This window comes from Lontra canadensis, unplaced genomic scaffold, assembly GCF_010015895.1.
Source record: "Lontra canadensis isolate GAN:19392208 unplaced genomic scaffold, GSC_riverotter_1.0 scaffold23, whole genome shotgun sequence".
Classification (NCBI taxonomy): Eukaryota; Metazoa; Chordata; class Mammalia; order Carnivora; family Mustelidae; genus Lontra; species Lontra canadensis.
The window spans coordinates 22,393,449-22,411,607 of NW_022631017.1; the positions used below are offsets into that span (position 1 = coordinate 22,393,449).

At 35.1% G+C, this 18,159-nt stretch overlaps 1 protein-coding gene across 15 annotated transcripts in view; it reads right to left on the reverse strand.

The window, feature by feature from the left end:
* The window catches only part of PTPRK (protein tyrosine phosphatase receptor type K), a 549,502-nt gene that overhangs the window by 112,469 nt on the left and 418,874 nt on the right, over positions 1-18,159 (reverse strand). For all 15 annotated transcript variants that reach the window (XM_032862518.1, XM_032862504.1, XM_032862503.1 and 12 more), the window contains 3 exons: positions 10,387-10,689; positions 4,434-4,543; positions 3,049-3,250 (listed from right to left, as the gene is read on the reverse strand). In XM_032862518.1, coding sequence (XP_032718409.1) covers positions 3,049-3,250; positions 4,434-4,543; positions 10,387-10,689 — 615 coding nt within the window. The remainder of the gene's footprint in view (positions 1-3,048; positions 3,251-4,433; positions 4,544-10,386; positions 10,690-18,159) is intronic.

Consider the following 18,159-nt stretch of genomic DNA (forward strand, 5'->3'; position numbering starts at 1 on the left):
ATTTATTTATCTGAGAAAGAGAGAGACACAGACGACAGACAGAGAGTACAGGCAGTGGGGGAGGAGTAGGGGGAGAGGGAGAAGCAGACTCTACGCTGAGTAGGGAGCCCAGTCCCAGGAATCTGAGATCATAACCCAAGCAGAAGGCAAACGCCCAACCAACCGAGCCTCCAGGTGGCAAGAGTGAGAATCTTAAACAAACAACAAAAAAAATTATAGCCAAATTTTAGGTGACTTAAAGAGAAGTCAGTTCATTTGCTAAAACAGTGGTTCTCAAACTAGTGAGATCAGAAGCCCATGAAGGCTTCATAAACCCCAGATTGCTGCCTTTTCCCCTTGAGTTTCTAATTCATTAGGCCCAGCAAGGAGTCTGATACTGTGCATTTTTAGAAATTTTTCAGGTGATGTTGACGCTTTTGGAGTGTGAACCACACTTAGGAGAACCACTAATCTAAACCAGGGTTGGGAGTAAGAAAAATGGAACAGAGAAAACTTCAGGGTTTAGACCATGCTTGAGCTGAATATTAAAAGGGCAATAAATACTCATGAGGACAGGAATGTCTCAAATAAAATGCAGAGGATTGGAAACAGAGTATTTGAAGACATGATCCCATGAAAGGAGACTTTGTGTTAGGACAGCTACAAGCCGTCTGCTAGGCTTGGAACTTCGGGTTCATGGGTAGGAGTGGTGGATGGAAGGAACTATAAAATTAAGGGGCACAGGGCGCCTGGGTGGCTCAGTGGTTAAAGCCTCTGCCTTCGGCTCAGGTCATGATCTCAGGGTCCTGGGATCGAGTCCCGCATCGGGCTCTCTGCTCAGCAGGGAGCCTGTCTCCTCCTCCTTTCTCTCTGCCTACTTGTGGTCTGTCAAATAAATAAAAAAAAAAATCTTAAAAAAAAAAATTAAGGGGCATAAATGCTAATTACGCATGGATGTTTGGGCTTTATCCTACTAAATAAAACATATTAGACTCTGAAAAAATTTAGGAAATAAATATATGTTGTACAAAGATTGATAGAAAAATACACTGAAGCAAGGTAAGTCTGAAGGCAAGGACAGTGCTTGGAAAGATTATTTCAATGATCTGTTTAAAATATGGTCCAGATGGAAAGGAAGAAACAGTGACATCTGAAAGAGATAAATTATCTGACGAGTTATTTAGGAAGTCGAATCAACAGATATTAAGTATGTAAAATATGTATATACATGTAGATTATATATATAATATGCATATTACCAACACACACATACTATGCCTCCAAGCATCATGCCTCCAATAACTTGATTTCACTTTTATTTAAATTGTTTTCAAAATGCTGAGTGATATAATTTCTGTACTTGAGGCATAAATAATAATAAATTACCTTAAAATTTCAAGTGATGCTGAGAACCACACTAACCATAAATTTTATTAGCCTTAGCTTGATTACTACATGTTCTGAGGGTACAGTGATTGCAATCAAGCTTTTGAAGTCCAAATCAAGTACCCATGTATATAGGTTGTTTCAAGTAAAACTGCAGTTAAATAATTCTAAGAAAATGAATTGATGGATGTTCTGGTCTTTAATTATACATTCTTTATTCAATAAAAAACACCATTTCTAAACCATAATAAAATACGGTTCTTGACAATGCCCATTGTTCAATGTTCTCAGTTTTACAAGTTCATGTAATTTTGTAACTGTCTCTACTGAAGGATCTTATTCAAATACAGCACTACGGCTTATTCTAGAGGGCGGGAAACATGTTTCACTGTACAATGCTATCACCAGGTCATATTTTCTAGTGATTCAATAAGTATTTTAAATGGGTGATTTAGAATTATTCCATTAGGAAGTGAATTGGCAATTTTAATATACCACTGTTTTCTAACATCATGGATGATATTTTAAAAATCCTTTTTTTTTTTAAAGAATAAGATAAATAACTCATATTGGAATAGCTAATATTTTCATGATAAAAATTTTAAGGCTTTATATTCAAAACGTTTCCAAATAGAAATATTACATTTATAAATATATATTTATGCTAATAATCTTAACTAAGATAAAACATTACATAAGGTAGAGTAGAATTAGGGGATATGACAATGCTAATTATTAGCCAAATTTAATCAGGTTTAACTGATGACTTGACTGAAGGAGAAACCATATCTATAAATAACCTAGTCAATTACAAACTGAAATTGTGAGCATAAAATAATGTGAAATTTAACTATATTTATCAGCTTAAGTTCTCTTGTACCTTACCATTCTGAAATTTAGATGAATTTATGTGAGATTTCTAAGAGAGAGAATTACTCATGTTGCTTAAAAATATCAGAATGCCAGGGAAAATGGAAAAGAGAGACAAGATGGGTATGTGGCACTCTAACAGTGGATCAAAGATCTGCTATCATTCTTTTGATAAAATCTGCTTCCAATAGTTCTGATACCATAATAATTACTAACTCCTCAAAGGTGTAATGAGTCTGTTCGCATTCATAACGAACTTTTAATACTTCTAATTAAGATAAAATGACATTTTAATTTTTTTTTTTTAAAGATTTTATTTATTTGTCAGAGAGAGAGAGGGAGAGAGAGCAAGCACAGGCAGACAGAATGGCAGGCAGAGGCAGAGGGAGAAGCAGGCTCCCTGCCGAGCAAGGAGCCCAATGCGGGACTCGATCCCAGGACGCTGGGATCATGACCTGAGCCGAAGGCAGCTGCTTAACCAACTGAGCCACCCAGGCGTCCCTAAAATGACATTTTTAAAAGGACCCCTGTCAATTAAAAGTGACTGAGATGTTTTTGGGTTTGGACATACAACCAATTGTTATCTGTATTCACATAATTCTTTGTTTCAAATTTTTATTTAAATTCTAGTTTGTGAACTTACAGTGTCATATTGGTTTCAGGAGTAGTATTCACATAATTCTTTAACGAACTTCAATCAGGAATAGCTAGCTATATTAAAGATTTAATAAGTGAGATGACTATTTTGAGTACATATTCTCTAGGAGACGTTATTACAAACCAATCCTGTTTGCACTTTATTCTTTTGCATACCTGAGATGTTAGTGGTCACATTGATGGCTGTGGCTGGCCCAAAGCCTTTGACCGTGCTGGCTCTTATCAAGAACTGGTAGGTGGTGCCAGGATGCAGATGCATAAAGACATGGTGTGTGCTGTTCCATAAATTTGATACAGTCTGGGGAGGTCCAGCCACTGGGACTGCAGGATCAAATGATCTTATGCTGCTGTAACTGACCTATTTTAAAGAAATATATTTGCTATTACACATCCAATATAAGTCATGATATAATCTAAATAAACCTACTTTAAATAAGGTAGTATTCAAGGGTATCTCTGTGGAGTGAATCACATTTTTCTTAAACTTCATTTCCTTCTTATTTGGATATGGTTATTTCACAGTCACTCTATATCTAATGTCTGTCCATCTATCCATCCAATCATTCATCCATCCAGCCAGCCATAGATATACCTAGAGGTAATACATCTGACTGACCAATATGCATCTATTTTCTTTCATCAAAAGATATATTTTTAAAAAATATTATGGTTACACACACATCCACAATCTTACGGTCATATATGTTAATGTACAGGAAACACAGAAAGTGTTCAACAAATGTTTGCTGTGAGTCATATCATCCCACACTTTGAGTTACATAACAGATTTCATGTAAATAGCACTGTGCTATAGCACTGTGCTATAAATAGCACATATTTATAAATAGCACAGAAATATAAATATAAATAGCCCTGTGCTATATCAGTGCCATAGCACTATAGCAAGTGTGCTAATGGGAGTCACAGTTTATAAGACTGCCCTAGTGATTCCCCTTCCCATGCTGTACTCTGTAGCCTCTAGAAATTTAAACATTTTATGCTCTAAACAACACTGCCTATACAGGAACAGAACTACACATTTGTGCAATTATAATGATCTTTTCTTTCTTTTAGCTTCTCCTCTTTAAAAACAAGATAATGATTTATAATCAAAATTGAGATGAAGCTCTGGAATAGTCAGGTTTGTAATATATTTTGCTGTTTTGGTAGGAATCCTTTATTCTGAAACAATTGATACTCAATGGCCTCCCCTGATTACAGCATAAAACATGAATATACTACTTTTATAAAAATTCATTCTTTATAACCATCAGTAAGTCTCTTCAAAAAGGTCTATCCTGCTTCCCTGAAACAACTACAAAAACATACATTTACTTTAAGAATTAGAAAATTCTGGGTGCCATCCAATATTTGTTTTGAAACTCAATTTTGGGATCAAGGAATTTGTAAAGTAAAACAGCGCAGTACTAAAAATGACTTTGATCCCCTAAGCCTCACTTACTTATTTTTCATTATTTCTCTTTTTCCTTTTACTTTCCCTTCAACATACATTTCAATTAACTTCCTTATTCTCCAAATACCTCATATTGAGTGATGACCCCATTTGGATCCAGAGGTTCTTTCCAGTTCAAGAAGATCTTATTTTCAAAGGATGTTCCTTGAAGAGAATTGACTGGTACAGGACCAGGCACTACAAATATATACAGTTTGGGTTATAACGATCCTTACGTCAGAAACAGAAAAGGTAAATACTGTAAGTTATATAAGCCAAATTAAAAATAAAAAATCGTGTCCTTAAAAAGAAAATAAGCTATGTGACCAGTTTTCTGATTTTAATAAACAGGAATTTAAAGTAATCTATAAGCTTCTAATGCAGACAACGTACAACTCCAAAGTTATTTTTATTCAAAAGAATATTCTATCACCTTAGAGAGCTGAATAAATTGTATAGTCTAGTTTTCTCTGTTGTATACCTCTAATAACATGAAGATCTCATTTGTAATTTGTTTCAAGAACAGAGCTATAGTCCCTGAAAGATATTCTGAAGATTATGATAAGCCCCTAAAGTGTCTCCATAAACAAATTTCATTAAATAATGAATTATAATAATAATTAATACTCCTTGGACTCAAAAGCCAAATCATAGAGTACTGAACTGAAATGCCCACTAATAGTCAATCTGACTCTTTTGCTACTCTTATTAAATTTCTATAATGTGAAGAAGACAGCACTGATTATTACAACTCAAAAAAACCTTCAAGACAAATAGGTTCAAATATCATTGCTTCAGTCTTTTAAATGAAATTCCCTTTTGTAAAGCTAAGGATCAAACCATTTTACAACATCAGACTTGTCTAGAACTCAACAATCAGCATAACTAGTTCTGAAGTGTCCGCAGGTATGACAAGAGTTGAGAAACCTTCTTACCAGTCCTTATTTGCAAATGTCATATAACTGACAATACCCAGTGGCAGCAATGAACAATGTGTCAGTTTCTATTGACAAAATATAAAACATCAGATGCTTTTGCTCTTTGTTTTTATGTACTTTGTCTAAATATATAGTTGCTACTTATTCACAAAAATATCCGGTTTCTTGTTCTGAAAATGTTTAAATATATATCCTGTTCATCTTTGCTTAAAATATGTGTTTTCTTTTGAAATATTGACCCAATATTGGGCAAGTACTCTTTTTAATTAATATTTTTCCTTAATCTAACATTTCAGTAACTTCACACATGGCATTATCTAGAAATATAGTTGCAGAGTATACAGCAATTTTGTAAGGATTGAAGTAAATTAAAAATCACTGGATCAAAGGAAATGCACTGCATCGTGGCTAGCAGCATCAAGAAATTCTGAATGATATGTCAAAACAGGAAGATTTATTTCAGACCACAAGGAGACGATGAATGATGCTATGAACTCTGGGACAACCAATGTAATTTGGAACATTAATAATAAATTCATAAAGAGAAAAACCATAAAGGAAAGAAACCCATAAACAGAAAAGATGCCAGCACTAATCTTCAGAAGATAATTACACGCGTCTGTCAGCTGAGGGTTTAGGGAGCACTTAACCAAAGGCATCCACTTCCTGCAAGTCCCAGGTCCCCTGTATTGGCAGAGCCTATACAGTTGATCAAGGCAGAGAGGCCATCACAGCCCCTGTGTGTACTCTGGGACACTTACGGAAGCTGCCATGGACTTCCTTTGGTAACTAACAAGGCTGATAGGTGTTATGTCATTTGAGCAGAGTGAAAACAAGCTTATGACTGTAATTAAGGAAAAATATTTCTTCACCTTTCCATAACTTTCATAGATGGTGGCTGCTGAAGGAAGGAGAAGGCAAGACCCCAATTAGTGAGAAAATGTTTATTTGATGGTATTGTAATTACTATCTGTGTTCATTAACCACAATTTGGCCAACAAATACATAAAGTGGTATGGATGTATTTCAAATTGTTTACAAATAAAGATAGTTATAAATTTTGCATAATTCTGCACTGGAAGAGGAGTAGAATTAAAGAGTATCTTTCCTAGAATTTATGTATTTCTCTGTTCCTCTTCTTTTTAAAAGATTTGATTTATTTGACAGAGAGAGAGATCACAAGTAGGCAGAGAGGCAGGCAGAGAGAGAGCGGGAAGCAGGCTCCCTGCCGAGCAGAGAGCCAGACATGGAGCTTGATTCCAGGATCCTGAGATCATGACCTGAACTGAAGGCAGAGGCCTAACACACTGAGCCACCCAGGTGCAACTGCCATTTTTTTTTTTTTTTTTTAAAGTTAGCTCCACACCCAGCATGGAGCCCATGGGGCGTGAGCTCATGACCCTGATGTCAAGACCCAGAGATCAAGACCTGAATTGAGATCAAGAGTTGGACACTTCACCTAGTGAACCACCCAGGCACCCCTCTCTACTCTTCTTAAACATATTCTACTTTGTCAATAAAATTCACTTAAAATACCTATAGGTCATTATATGTAAAAGGGAAAAGTGTGTGGAAAAATTATGGCCAAGATAGAACCATGCTATGGATCTTGCACTGGGACTAGTACAGTGGACAAGAGAAAGAAGTACACTTAGGCGAATGACAAAACACACACATAAACAGGTGGGGCGGGGAGTGGGCACAGATGAATTATATTTAATAATTCTCCAACTGTGAAGGAGGACAATGTCTATATATAATGTCTCTATATACTTTTGATTTGTGTAAATACAACATGAAGTTACTAAGACCATCATCATGGCCATCTTCATATTGCAGGGAATGTCACTTCACATTTCCACATCAACAACTTTTAATGGAAGTAGAATGCTGACTTTCATTCCCCTGCCTGCGATTTGAGAGCTGTTTCAGCTATTTTTTGTGTGTGTGTGTGTGTGTGTGTGTGCGTGTATAGGAAAGTCCTTTAAAATGTAACTCTCAAAATGGAAGAGAGGAAAATGAAATGTGGGTGGGGCAAGATTATATTAAATAAGCACTATAGACTTTAAAATATAATAAATGTACATTTAAAAATACCTCTGTATTAGCAAAAAATGTCCCCAAACCAGGGTTTTCTGCTGAGCTAACTTCATAATATTGATTTTTGTAAATGCTAGGATAAAAAATGAAAACAAAATCTCATACGAAAAATTCTACCCATGCATTTAAAAATGTATGCAATAAATTAAATATAAATTCTACCTTAGGGTTCTGGTGGGAAATCATTTTAGCTTTGCTCTCATGATTTATGGATGTCCCTAGAATTCTTTTCATGAAATTATATTCTTTTATTAGATGGTTGATAATTTATTCTTTTTCTATGTATATAGGACAGCAATAATTTAGTAAAACTGACTTAATTAGATCATCATAACCCATCGATCTTTGCAACAATAGATTATGATTCAGATATTCTGTCCCTCCTCTCAGGAATATTGAGTCATATCAAGTATTCTTTGTAGAAACTGGAGCTCACATGAGCAGATCTTAAGACTGAGTTACTTGGAAATATACAAAGTTTGTACTGCAGTCATTTAGTTTTTTACATAAAACAAAGGAGAAGAAAAAGAATTCTCACAGTAGAAAAAATTACTTTGTGACCATGCTATGAAATAACATGCAACTCAGTATCATTACAGCCAGTAAAAAAGTTCAAAACATACCTTAAAATAAAACTAGAATAAGAAATAATATTGAAATTATGTATCATTAATTTGATCTTATAAAACTGTTTTTATATAAAATAGCACAGTCATGAAGTTGACGGATTTAGGACATAATTTAAGATTTCATAGCAATTTGCTTCCTGATTATTAATCTAGTTGTAGGTGCACGCAAAAATACATTTAAAAATTTAATGAAATATGAAAAAGTTACATGAGCCTGATTGCATTCTTTGGTTTATGGGAAAGAAAGGCAAACTAAAAGCCATATCAAAGTATACCACCAAAATGAATTATATCATTAGAGAGTGATTGGCAGAAAAAGCACAAATGTAACAGAGTCTAAAATGGTCAATTAAGGGGTTCCTGGGTGGCTCAGTTGGTTAAGCATCTGCCTTCAGCTCAGCTCATGATCTCAGGGTCCTGGGATGGAGCACATTGGGCTCCCTGCTCTGTGGGAAGCCTGCTTCTCCCTCTCCCACTCCCCCTGCTTGTGTTCCCTCTCTCGCTTTGTCTCTGTCAAATAAATAAATAAAATCTTTAAAAAAAAATTAAAAAAATAAAATGATTAAGAAATCAAGTTTTTAAAATTTTAAGGGTAGGTAATAAAGTACATTCTTATTACTAAAAACATGGCTTACAAAAGGTCTAGAGTAATACAGACATTTTAGTATTTATCCTACTTTATGAACTGAAATGGAGAGTTTTCAGAGCTTTTGAATCTTAGAATTTCCATTTCTACCATCCATCTATGAAACACTTAGGTTAATTATTCTTTCATATATAATCATGTGTTAAGGTATCTTCTGTGTATATGTGGGGGTTTATGAGTGCTCTAATAAGAACAAGTTTTGTTGTTTGAAATATTATTAAGGCTTAGATTAGGTGCAAATGCAAACATGATAGTTGAGGTAATCATGTTTGGTTACCTTAGACATGACAAAATGCATTTATCATAAATAAGTCTTAGGTTTATTCTTTGAAAATTTTAGGAATATGAAAATAACTCCATGCATAATTTTAGGACAATATTGTTTTCTTCAAAATCTGAGCTAAATGAGGCTGAAAAGCTCTCACCTCCTTATATAACAACAAAAATAATAGAACAAATCTGGGTCATTTCTACTTTTCAGACTGAGAGAGCTTGAAGTGACATGGAAAAACTTCTAGAAACTGTGGTGTATTGACCTATCTTAAGGCAATCTCATGCTCGATAGTCATCCAAATATATATCTGTGCCTAAAGTTCAGGACTTGAGGGAAACTGAAAACACCTGGGTATGGAATACATCCTGTTTTCCTAAATCCAAACAAAAATGTGGCCCTACTGACAGGCTATTCAAGGAGAAATTCAGAAGGGGATGGGACCTGAGAGATCAGCTTTCTTAAACTTTCCATACAGAGATGAGAAACGGAAATCTAGAGGAGTAAACAGATTGGGGAAGGTGACAGAATTATTGGTGCCAGGACCAAAAACTCAGGATTCCTGACTCCCAGAGTTCAGCTTTGCCTCCATTCACTAAATAGGTCATTTTTTTTTCCCCTTCATGCTTCCTTTCATAATGGTAAATTTTGAAAACAAAATGTCTAATATCGAAATAATACATTATTGTTATTATCATAGTACCATCATTTGTACAACTTCTTGTACAGGGCACATTTCTGTTCAATCAAGAAATGTACTTATTCACACTAATGACAAACTATAATGCTATAGTAGGTTAGGGTAAATTATAATATTAATATAAATGTTTGTTCCTATTAATAATTCTGAAGTGACACATTTAGACATTGGACATTATATAATTAAATTCCTTGGGTGGTAATAAAAATGGATAAAAGATGACAGCTTGCCGATATCTGATAAGGGCCTTTATTGAGACTTAAATATATGAATTTCAACCTTCTTTTAAATTTAAACTTACATGAAACCATCTAAATATGAGTGGAAAGGCAAACGATGCTGTTTTCAAATGTTAAGGAAAATGAAAGCTGCATTATTGGTTTGTAAAATGTAAAAAACTGAATTTTAACCAAGTGCATTTCACCAATAGGTAAATGATGTAATGCCATGAATAGTGAGAATTATTTTTGTATATTTGATAGGAAAAACTTTATTTAAGCTTTAGTGTAGTTGTTATTTCTCTAACATATAAAAACAGAAAACAGTAGAGGTACATTTCATCCAGTGTTTGATGCTACTCTGAAGAACATTAAGCTTTTTAGTTAAAGGCAAACTCTTTTCAAAGTTAACCTCATTAAGAGTATTTAGCAGATTTCAGAATCCAATTGAATTTTGGTGACTCTAGAGAAAACTGTAAGCAATGACATAATCTGATTATACGATTCCCCCTTTTTAAAATAACGAAATATGAACATACCATCTTCATCAGTTTGAATAATCGTCTCTTCACTCTCCTTCCTGCCTTCTGGATTGGTTAGGATCATCTTGAGGCTGACATTTGTATAAGGTGGCAGATGGTTCACAACATGCTGAGGGGCTTTGGGGTCCATGTCCAAACAGTCTGCCTTGCTCTCGTTGTGACCACGGAAGTAATGGTAGCAGATAGTGACATTAAAAGTGTGGCAACGAGTAATGTTATAACCCAAGGATTCCCAGTCCACAGCAATGCGTCTTGCCTGTATCTCAGCAATCTTTAACGTCTTTGGAGTTCGCATAGGTTCTGAAAAATAAATCAAAGATGCAGATGGCTGTCAACTTCACAATGAATAATCTAGGTAAAATCAAACACTGAGCATGACATAGCAGATGTACACCTAGGAAAACGCGGAAATCATCTTTTATTCTCATTTTATTTACTCATCATCTTATTTCTGAAGGTTTCGATCAGGGCTATGATTTACCAATGGGAAAAGAAATGGAAAATGTTAACAATCCACAGTACTCAGGAACATGGCGGAAAGACAAAACCCTGAAAATGTGGCCAGAATGCTTTTATAGTTGCTGTTGTTACTGCCCAATTCCTCGTCTCTCTTTCCTCTTGTCGTTACTGAGCAAGTCAATTAGCTAATACATCATAATGGATAAGAGTCAACACGTTCTGCTCTATGATTTGTCATGTCACCAGTTATGGTGTATACTAATTAGTCTAATTGTAATACTAAACTACCATTTACCAAAAAGTGACGCAGATATTAATTAACATTTATTATTTCAGTAATGATGTTGTTCATCAAAGCAGAAAAAATATCTGAGAAAAATTGCAAGAACTCATGTGGATATTCACATTGTCATTGATCCTTCTTGATCTCTTTCTGTCTTTTTCTAGGAAACACTCAGTTCTGACAGTCCATTCACTGTCACCCAAACCAAACTGGGATGTGAATTTCCATTCAACTGGAAAATGCTGGCAGAACTAAACACTCTGAAGACTGGAGTCCATCCATCACCGCTTCCCAAGTGTATTCTTTCCTCATGCAAGACTAACTTTAATCGTCTAACTTAATCAAAATAATTACTCTATGAAAGTCATGGCCATGGCAAAGTCTACACAGTAAACAAACCAAAACACAGCTAAGCTTTCATACTTTGATTGAACAAAAAGATTAAAATCAAGGCCTAGGTCAAAGCCATGCTGGAACCTCCCTTAACTCACTAAGAACAGTCAATACCCTTGCTAAATGGGAGTCAGTAGAAAAAAAAGAAGGAAAATAAATAATACAAAAAACCCAATTTGACTGTTTTTATAAATTTTCATTTTTGAGACTAAAATCTCAGTTCTGTAAAAATAATCAGCATGGTACACAGATGGCAAGCCCAAACTGGGATTTTAGTTCAATGTATTATATGTGCCAGCTGAAATACACTCTGGTGGCCATTTAAAACCTCAAAACTACAAAAATACATACATATACATGCAAATTAATCCATGGTAGAATCCAGTGCTTGGGTTTTAAATGCTCTGTGCCAGTCTTCTGATTACTCACAGTATCCAGTCTCCTTATTTTATCACTTTTGTTTTATGTGGTTTACATTAAGCATTGTAAGTAGGTTGGAAGAAAGATGTGGTTTTCTAATCATTAAAAAAACAAAACAAAAAAACAAAAAAACCCTCTTTATATGTCTAGCTCTATGCTCACATTTCCCCACCAGGCACGGGAGTGAGGTCATGACACAAACTTCAGTCTACAGTTCAGTGAAAACACATTCTTTGGCACCACTGACCACCAAGATGACAGGCAGTTATAGGTAGCATCATCTTTGATTCCCAGATAAACTAATTTTACTGCCTAATGGCAGCAACCTCATAGAATTTAGAAAGCATGTTCGGGTTAGGCCATCCATTGTGACAAAAGTCTAAAATAAGAAAGTAAGACTGGGGCGCCTGGGTGGCTCAGTGGGTTAAGCCTCTGTCTTCAGTTCAGGTCATGATCTCAGGGTCCTGGGATGGAGCCCCACATCTGGCTCTCTGCTCAGCAGGGAGCCTCTCTTGCTCCCCCCCTCTCGCTGCCTGCCTCTCTGCCTACTTGTGATCTCTCTCTCTCTTTCTCTCTCTGTCAAATAAATAAATAAATAAATAAATAAAAATCTTTTAAAAAGGAAAAAAAAAAAGGAAGTAAGATTTTTCCCTAAAATACTTGGAGTATATGAATGAAAATTTCCCATAAAATGATGAGCACAAACACCAATAAATATTTACTCTTCTGTTTTAGTTTTTTTTTTTTAATATCTAGTATTTAGGTACTTGAAAACATCTTATTTTGAATTTGAAATTTACCCCTTTATAAATTTCTCTTTCCTTTTTTAAAAATTTCTCTATTTCCAAATGATCACTCTCTTTCATCCATCTTTTCATTTTATCCTACTATTCAATTTACACTTACCTGCATTCTAACACAATTTTAAAAGCATAAGAAAAGCATAAAAAAAGTGAAGAAGGTACAAATAAATGGAAAGATATTCTATGCTCATGAATTGGAAGAATCGATATTGTTAAAATGTCCATACTACCCAAGGCAATCTACAGATGGAGGGCAACATCTACCAAAATTTCAGGTGTGGATTCCCAGGTGGCTTAGTTGGTTAAGCATCTGACTCTTGGTTTTGGCTTAGGTCATGATCTCAGGGTCACGAGATCAATCCCCTCGTCTGCTGGAGATTCTGTCTCTCTTTCTCCCTCTGCCCCTCCCCACCTCTCTCTCTCAAACACTCTCTCTATATAAATGAATCTTAAGAAAAAAATTCCAAGGCAGGGGCACCTGGGTGGCTCAATGCGTTGAGGCCTCTGCCTTCGGCCTAGGTCATGATCCTAGGGTCCTGGGATCGAGCCCCACATCGGGCTCTCTGCTCAGCAGGGAGCCTGCTTTCTCTGCCTGTTTCTCTGCCTACTTGTGATCTCTGTCTGTCAAATAAATAAATAAAAATCTTTAAAAAAAAATTCCACGGCATTTTTGAAAGAAATAGAACAAACAATCCTAATATTTGTGTGGAATCATTAAAGACCCTGAATAGTCAAAGCAATCTTCAGAAGAAAGGACCAAGGCTAGAGGCATCACACTCCCTGATTTCAAATTACATTACAAAGCTACAGTAATTAAAACAGTATTATATTGACACAAAAAGAGACACATAGATCAGTGGAACAGAGGGAATTATTTACAACAAAGGAGCCAAGATTATACAATGGGGGAGAGAATAGTCTCTTTAATAAAAGGTGTTGGGAAAGCTGGACAGCCACACAAAAAGAATGAAACTAGACCACTATTTTCCACCATATAAAAAAATTAACTCAAAATATATTTAGACTTCAATGTAAGACCTGAAACCATAAAACTCCTACAAGAAAACAGGCAGTAAACCCCTTGATACAGGTCTTGGTAATGGTTTTTTGAATCTGACACAAAAGAAGTAAAAGCAAAATAAGCAAAAAACAGAGAGTGGGACTGTATCATACTAAACAAAACGCTTCTACCTAGCAAAGGAAATCATCAACAAGATGAAAAGACAACCTACTCAATGGAAGGAAATATTTACACCTCATATGTCTGAGAAGGGGCTAATAACCAAAACACAAAAAGAACTCATACAACTTAATAGCAAAAAAAAAAAAACAAAAAAAAAACCTAATTAAAAAATGGGCAGATCTGAATACGCATTTGTCCAAAGATGACATACAGATTGCCAATAGATACATGAAAAGATGTTCAACATCATTAATCACTAGGGAAATGTACACAAAAACAAAAACAGAAACAAAACGAGCCCAAAAACAAGTGTTGGCAAAGATGTGGAGGAAAGACAGCCCTTGAGCACTGTTGTTGGGAATGTAAACTGATGCAATCACTATGGAAAATGGAATGGAGGTTTCTCACAAAACTAAAAAATAGAATTACCCTATGATTCAGCATTTCTACTTTTGGGTATTTATACAAATAAAATAAAACACTAACTTGGAAGACACATGTAACCCTATATTTACTGCACATTATTTATAAAACCAAGATACGGAAACAAAGTGTGCATGTGTCTGTACATTTAAAAACAGTGAAATGTTATTCATCCATAACAATAATGAAATCTTGCCATTTGTGGTAGCATGAATGGGCCTCGAGGGTATCATGCTAAGTGAAATGCCAGGCAGAAAAAGACAAATACCATATGATTTCTCTTATATGGGGAATCTAAAACAATAAAAAAAATAGAAAAGAAAGAAAAATGAATGAAGTTCATAGATGCAGAGAACAGACTGATGTTTGTTACAAGTAGGAGTATGGAAGAGGAAGGGGTTATAAATTTATTAAAAATAAAAAGTAAATTAAAAAAAATGTAACTGTGTTAGAAATGTATGACCTAACTTCATTGAAGAGAGTGGGGGGAAATTACTTAAGTAAATTAGGAAATGAGCAGAGACAATGAGACAAGAAACCAACAAAAAAACAAAAACAGCAGATATTCTAGTAATAATTTAAAGTTTACAGATGACTTTAGGGTGCAGTCATCATAGTTACACCATGGTTCTGAACAGCAAATGTAGAGGTCTGTTCAAAGAAAATGAAAACCTGTCAGAAAACCTGTCATGCCTGTCAGAATGGCTAAAATCAAAAATACACGAAACAACTCAGGTTGGTGTGAGGATGCGGAGAAAAAGGAAACCTCTTGCGCTGTTGGTGGGAATGCAAACTGGTGCAGCCACTGTGGAAAACAGTATGGAGGCTCCTCAAAAGATTAAAAATAGAACTACCCTACAATGCATCAATTGCACTACTAGGTATTTACCCAAAGAATACCAAAATACTAATTTGAAGTAATACATGCAACCTGATGTTTACAGCAGCACCTACAACAGCCAAATTATGGAAACAGCCCACACCCCAACAACTGCTGAGTGGATAAAGAAGATGTGGTGTGTATATATATATGTATGGAATTGTTCATCATTAAGAAATAATGAAATCTGGGATGCCTGGGTAGTTCAGTGGATTAAGCATCTGCCTTTGGCTCAAGTCATGATCCCAGGATCCTGGGACTGAGTCCCACAATGGGCTCCCTGCTCAGCGGGAAGTCTGCTCCTCTCTCTCCGTCTGCTGCTCCCCCTGTTTTGTGGGCTCTCTCTCTCTCTCTCTTTGACAAATAAATAAATAAAATATTTTTTAAAAATACACTGGAATTAATGTTAAAAAGGGAAATAATGAAATCTTGCCATTTGCAATAAGAGGGATAGAGGTAGGGAGTATAATGCTAAAGCAAAATAAGTCAGAGAAAGACAAATATCATAGGATCTCACTCATATGGGGAATTTAAGCAAATGAGCAAAAGGAAAAATAAAAGAGAGAGAGACAAACCAGGAAACAGACTCTTAACCACAGAGAACAAATTGATGATTACCAGAAGAGAGGTGGGTAGGGGGATGGGGGAAATAGAGGATAGGGATTAAAGAGTACATTTATCATGATTAAAAAAAAGAAAAAAACTAGAAAAAATAATAAATTAAAAAATAAAGTACATATGTGAACGTGAAAAGAGTGGAAATGAAAAGTAGTAAGGAAAAAGGAAACTATTTAACACTTTCTGGACTGAGAGCCTTAAGAAGTAAATCTTAAATCTTCTTGTTACATTACTGACTATACATTTCAACATTTTCTCCTAAGCTAATCATAAAATAATCAGAGAATTAATTTTCCTATTATAGATCTAAATAAATTATAGAAATAAGTAGAAATGTTCTTCTAACTAATCTTATTATATCCAATTTCTTTTTGCATTCTGGCTTCCTCTATCCACTGAAAACAGGGAATGTATGTGCTATTAAATTCTGCTCTAGTTGAACTGCTACTGGAACTGCTTGAAGAAGTTCTGAATAGCCCTAGAGCTAAGGCAAAGTATGCACAAACTTGACGTTTCTTTAGGCCTGGAAGAATAAGTCCAGATGCAAATGTATCCACACGGAGGGCCTCAATGTCAAAAGCAGAAGCTACTTGGCAGCAAGAGAAAGAAAAGCAAAAATGAACTATTAGGACTTCATCAAGATAAAATGCTTCTGCACAGCGAAGAAAATAATCAACAAAACTAAAACGCAGTGTATCGAATGATAGAAGATAGTTTCAAATGACATATCTGATAAAGGGTCAGTATCCATAATCTACAAAGAACTCATCAAACTCTATACCAAAAAAAAACAAATAATCAAGTTAAGAAATGCCAGAAGACATGAATAGATATTTTTCCAAAGAATAATGTCCAAATGGCTAACAGACACAGGAAAAGATGTTCTACATCACTCGGCATCAGGGAAATACGAATCAAAACCACAATGAGACACCATCTCACACCAGTCGGAATAGCTAAAATTAACAAGTCAGGAAACAATAGATGTTGGCAAGGATGTGGAGAAGGAGAACCCTCTTGCACTGTTGGTGGGAATGCAAACTGGTGCGATCACTCTGGAAAACAGTGTGGAGGTTCTTCAAAAAGTTAAAACTAGAACTATCCTTTGATCCAGTAATTGCACTATTAGGTATTTACCCAAAGGATACAAAAATAGAGATTTGAAGGGAAGCATGTACCCCAATATATAGGCAGCATTATCAACAATAGCCAAATTATGGAAAGAGCCCAAATGCCCATCGACTGATGAGTGGATAAAGATGTGGGGTGGGTGTGTGTGTGTATGTACACACGTTTATATGGATCTACAATGGAATATTACTTGGCCATAAAAAATAATGAAATCTTGCCATTTGTAACAATGTGGAGGGAGCTAGAATATATCATGCTAAGCAAAGTAAGTCAGTCAGAGAAAGACAAATACTATATGATTCCACTCATATGTGGAATTTAAGATACAAAAAAAGATGAACAAATAGGAAGGGGGAGGGAAGAGAGGGAAACAAACCAAAAGAGACTCTTAAAGACAGACAATAAACTGAGGGTTGATGGGTGGGGGAAGGGCTACATGGGTGATTGGTATTAAGTAGGGTACTTGTTATGATGAGCACTGGGTGTTGTATGTTAGTGATGAACCACTAAATTCTACTCCTGAAATCAGTATTACACTATATACTAACTAGAATTTAAATTAAAAGTTGAAGAAAGGAGAAAAAAAGAAACAGCAGAAGCAATTCACTACACTATACTTTCTTAATCTCATATTCAATAAATAAATACATAGATAGATAAATGCTCACAGCTTATACACTGGAGAAAAAACAGCTCTACATCCTCAATTCTTTGAGGATATTTAGTATTTGTATGAATTGGCAAAAATTCTATCTATTATGTAGTACGTAAAAAAATACCAAGGGTTCAAATCTAAGAGTGAGCATTTTGTTTTGGTGTATTAAGTGCTGCTCACTTTGACCCTCATATAAGTCAAATTTTTAAAATTCTCATTTAAAATTAGGGGAGGGTAGCTTTATAAACCTATACATTTGTGAATAAACCACTACCATGATTTCAGTAGTCAGTATTCAATTAACTGATATACAAAAACACAGAGTTGTGGAAAGAAATAGTTTTCTAAGAGGCAGAGATTCATTCTACTAGGTCAATATAGTGTTTTTAAATCTGTATTTTTTTACAGTTGCTTAATAAATGCTGCAAACTGCACTGTTATTACTAAAATAGTGACTTAAAACATAATTTTACTTTGACCTAGTGTAATATTCAGAAACACACATTCAACAAAGTCAACACA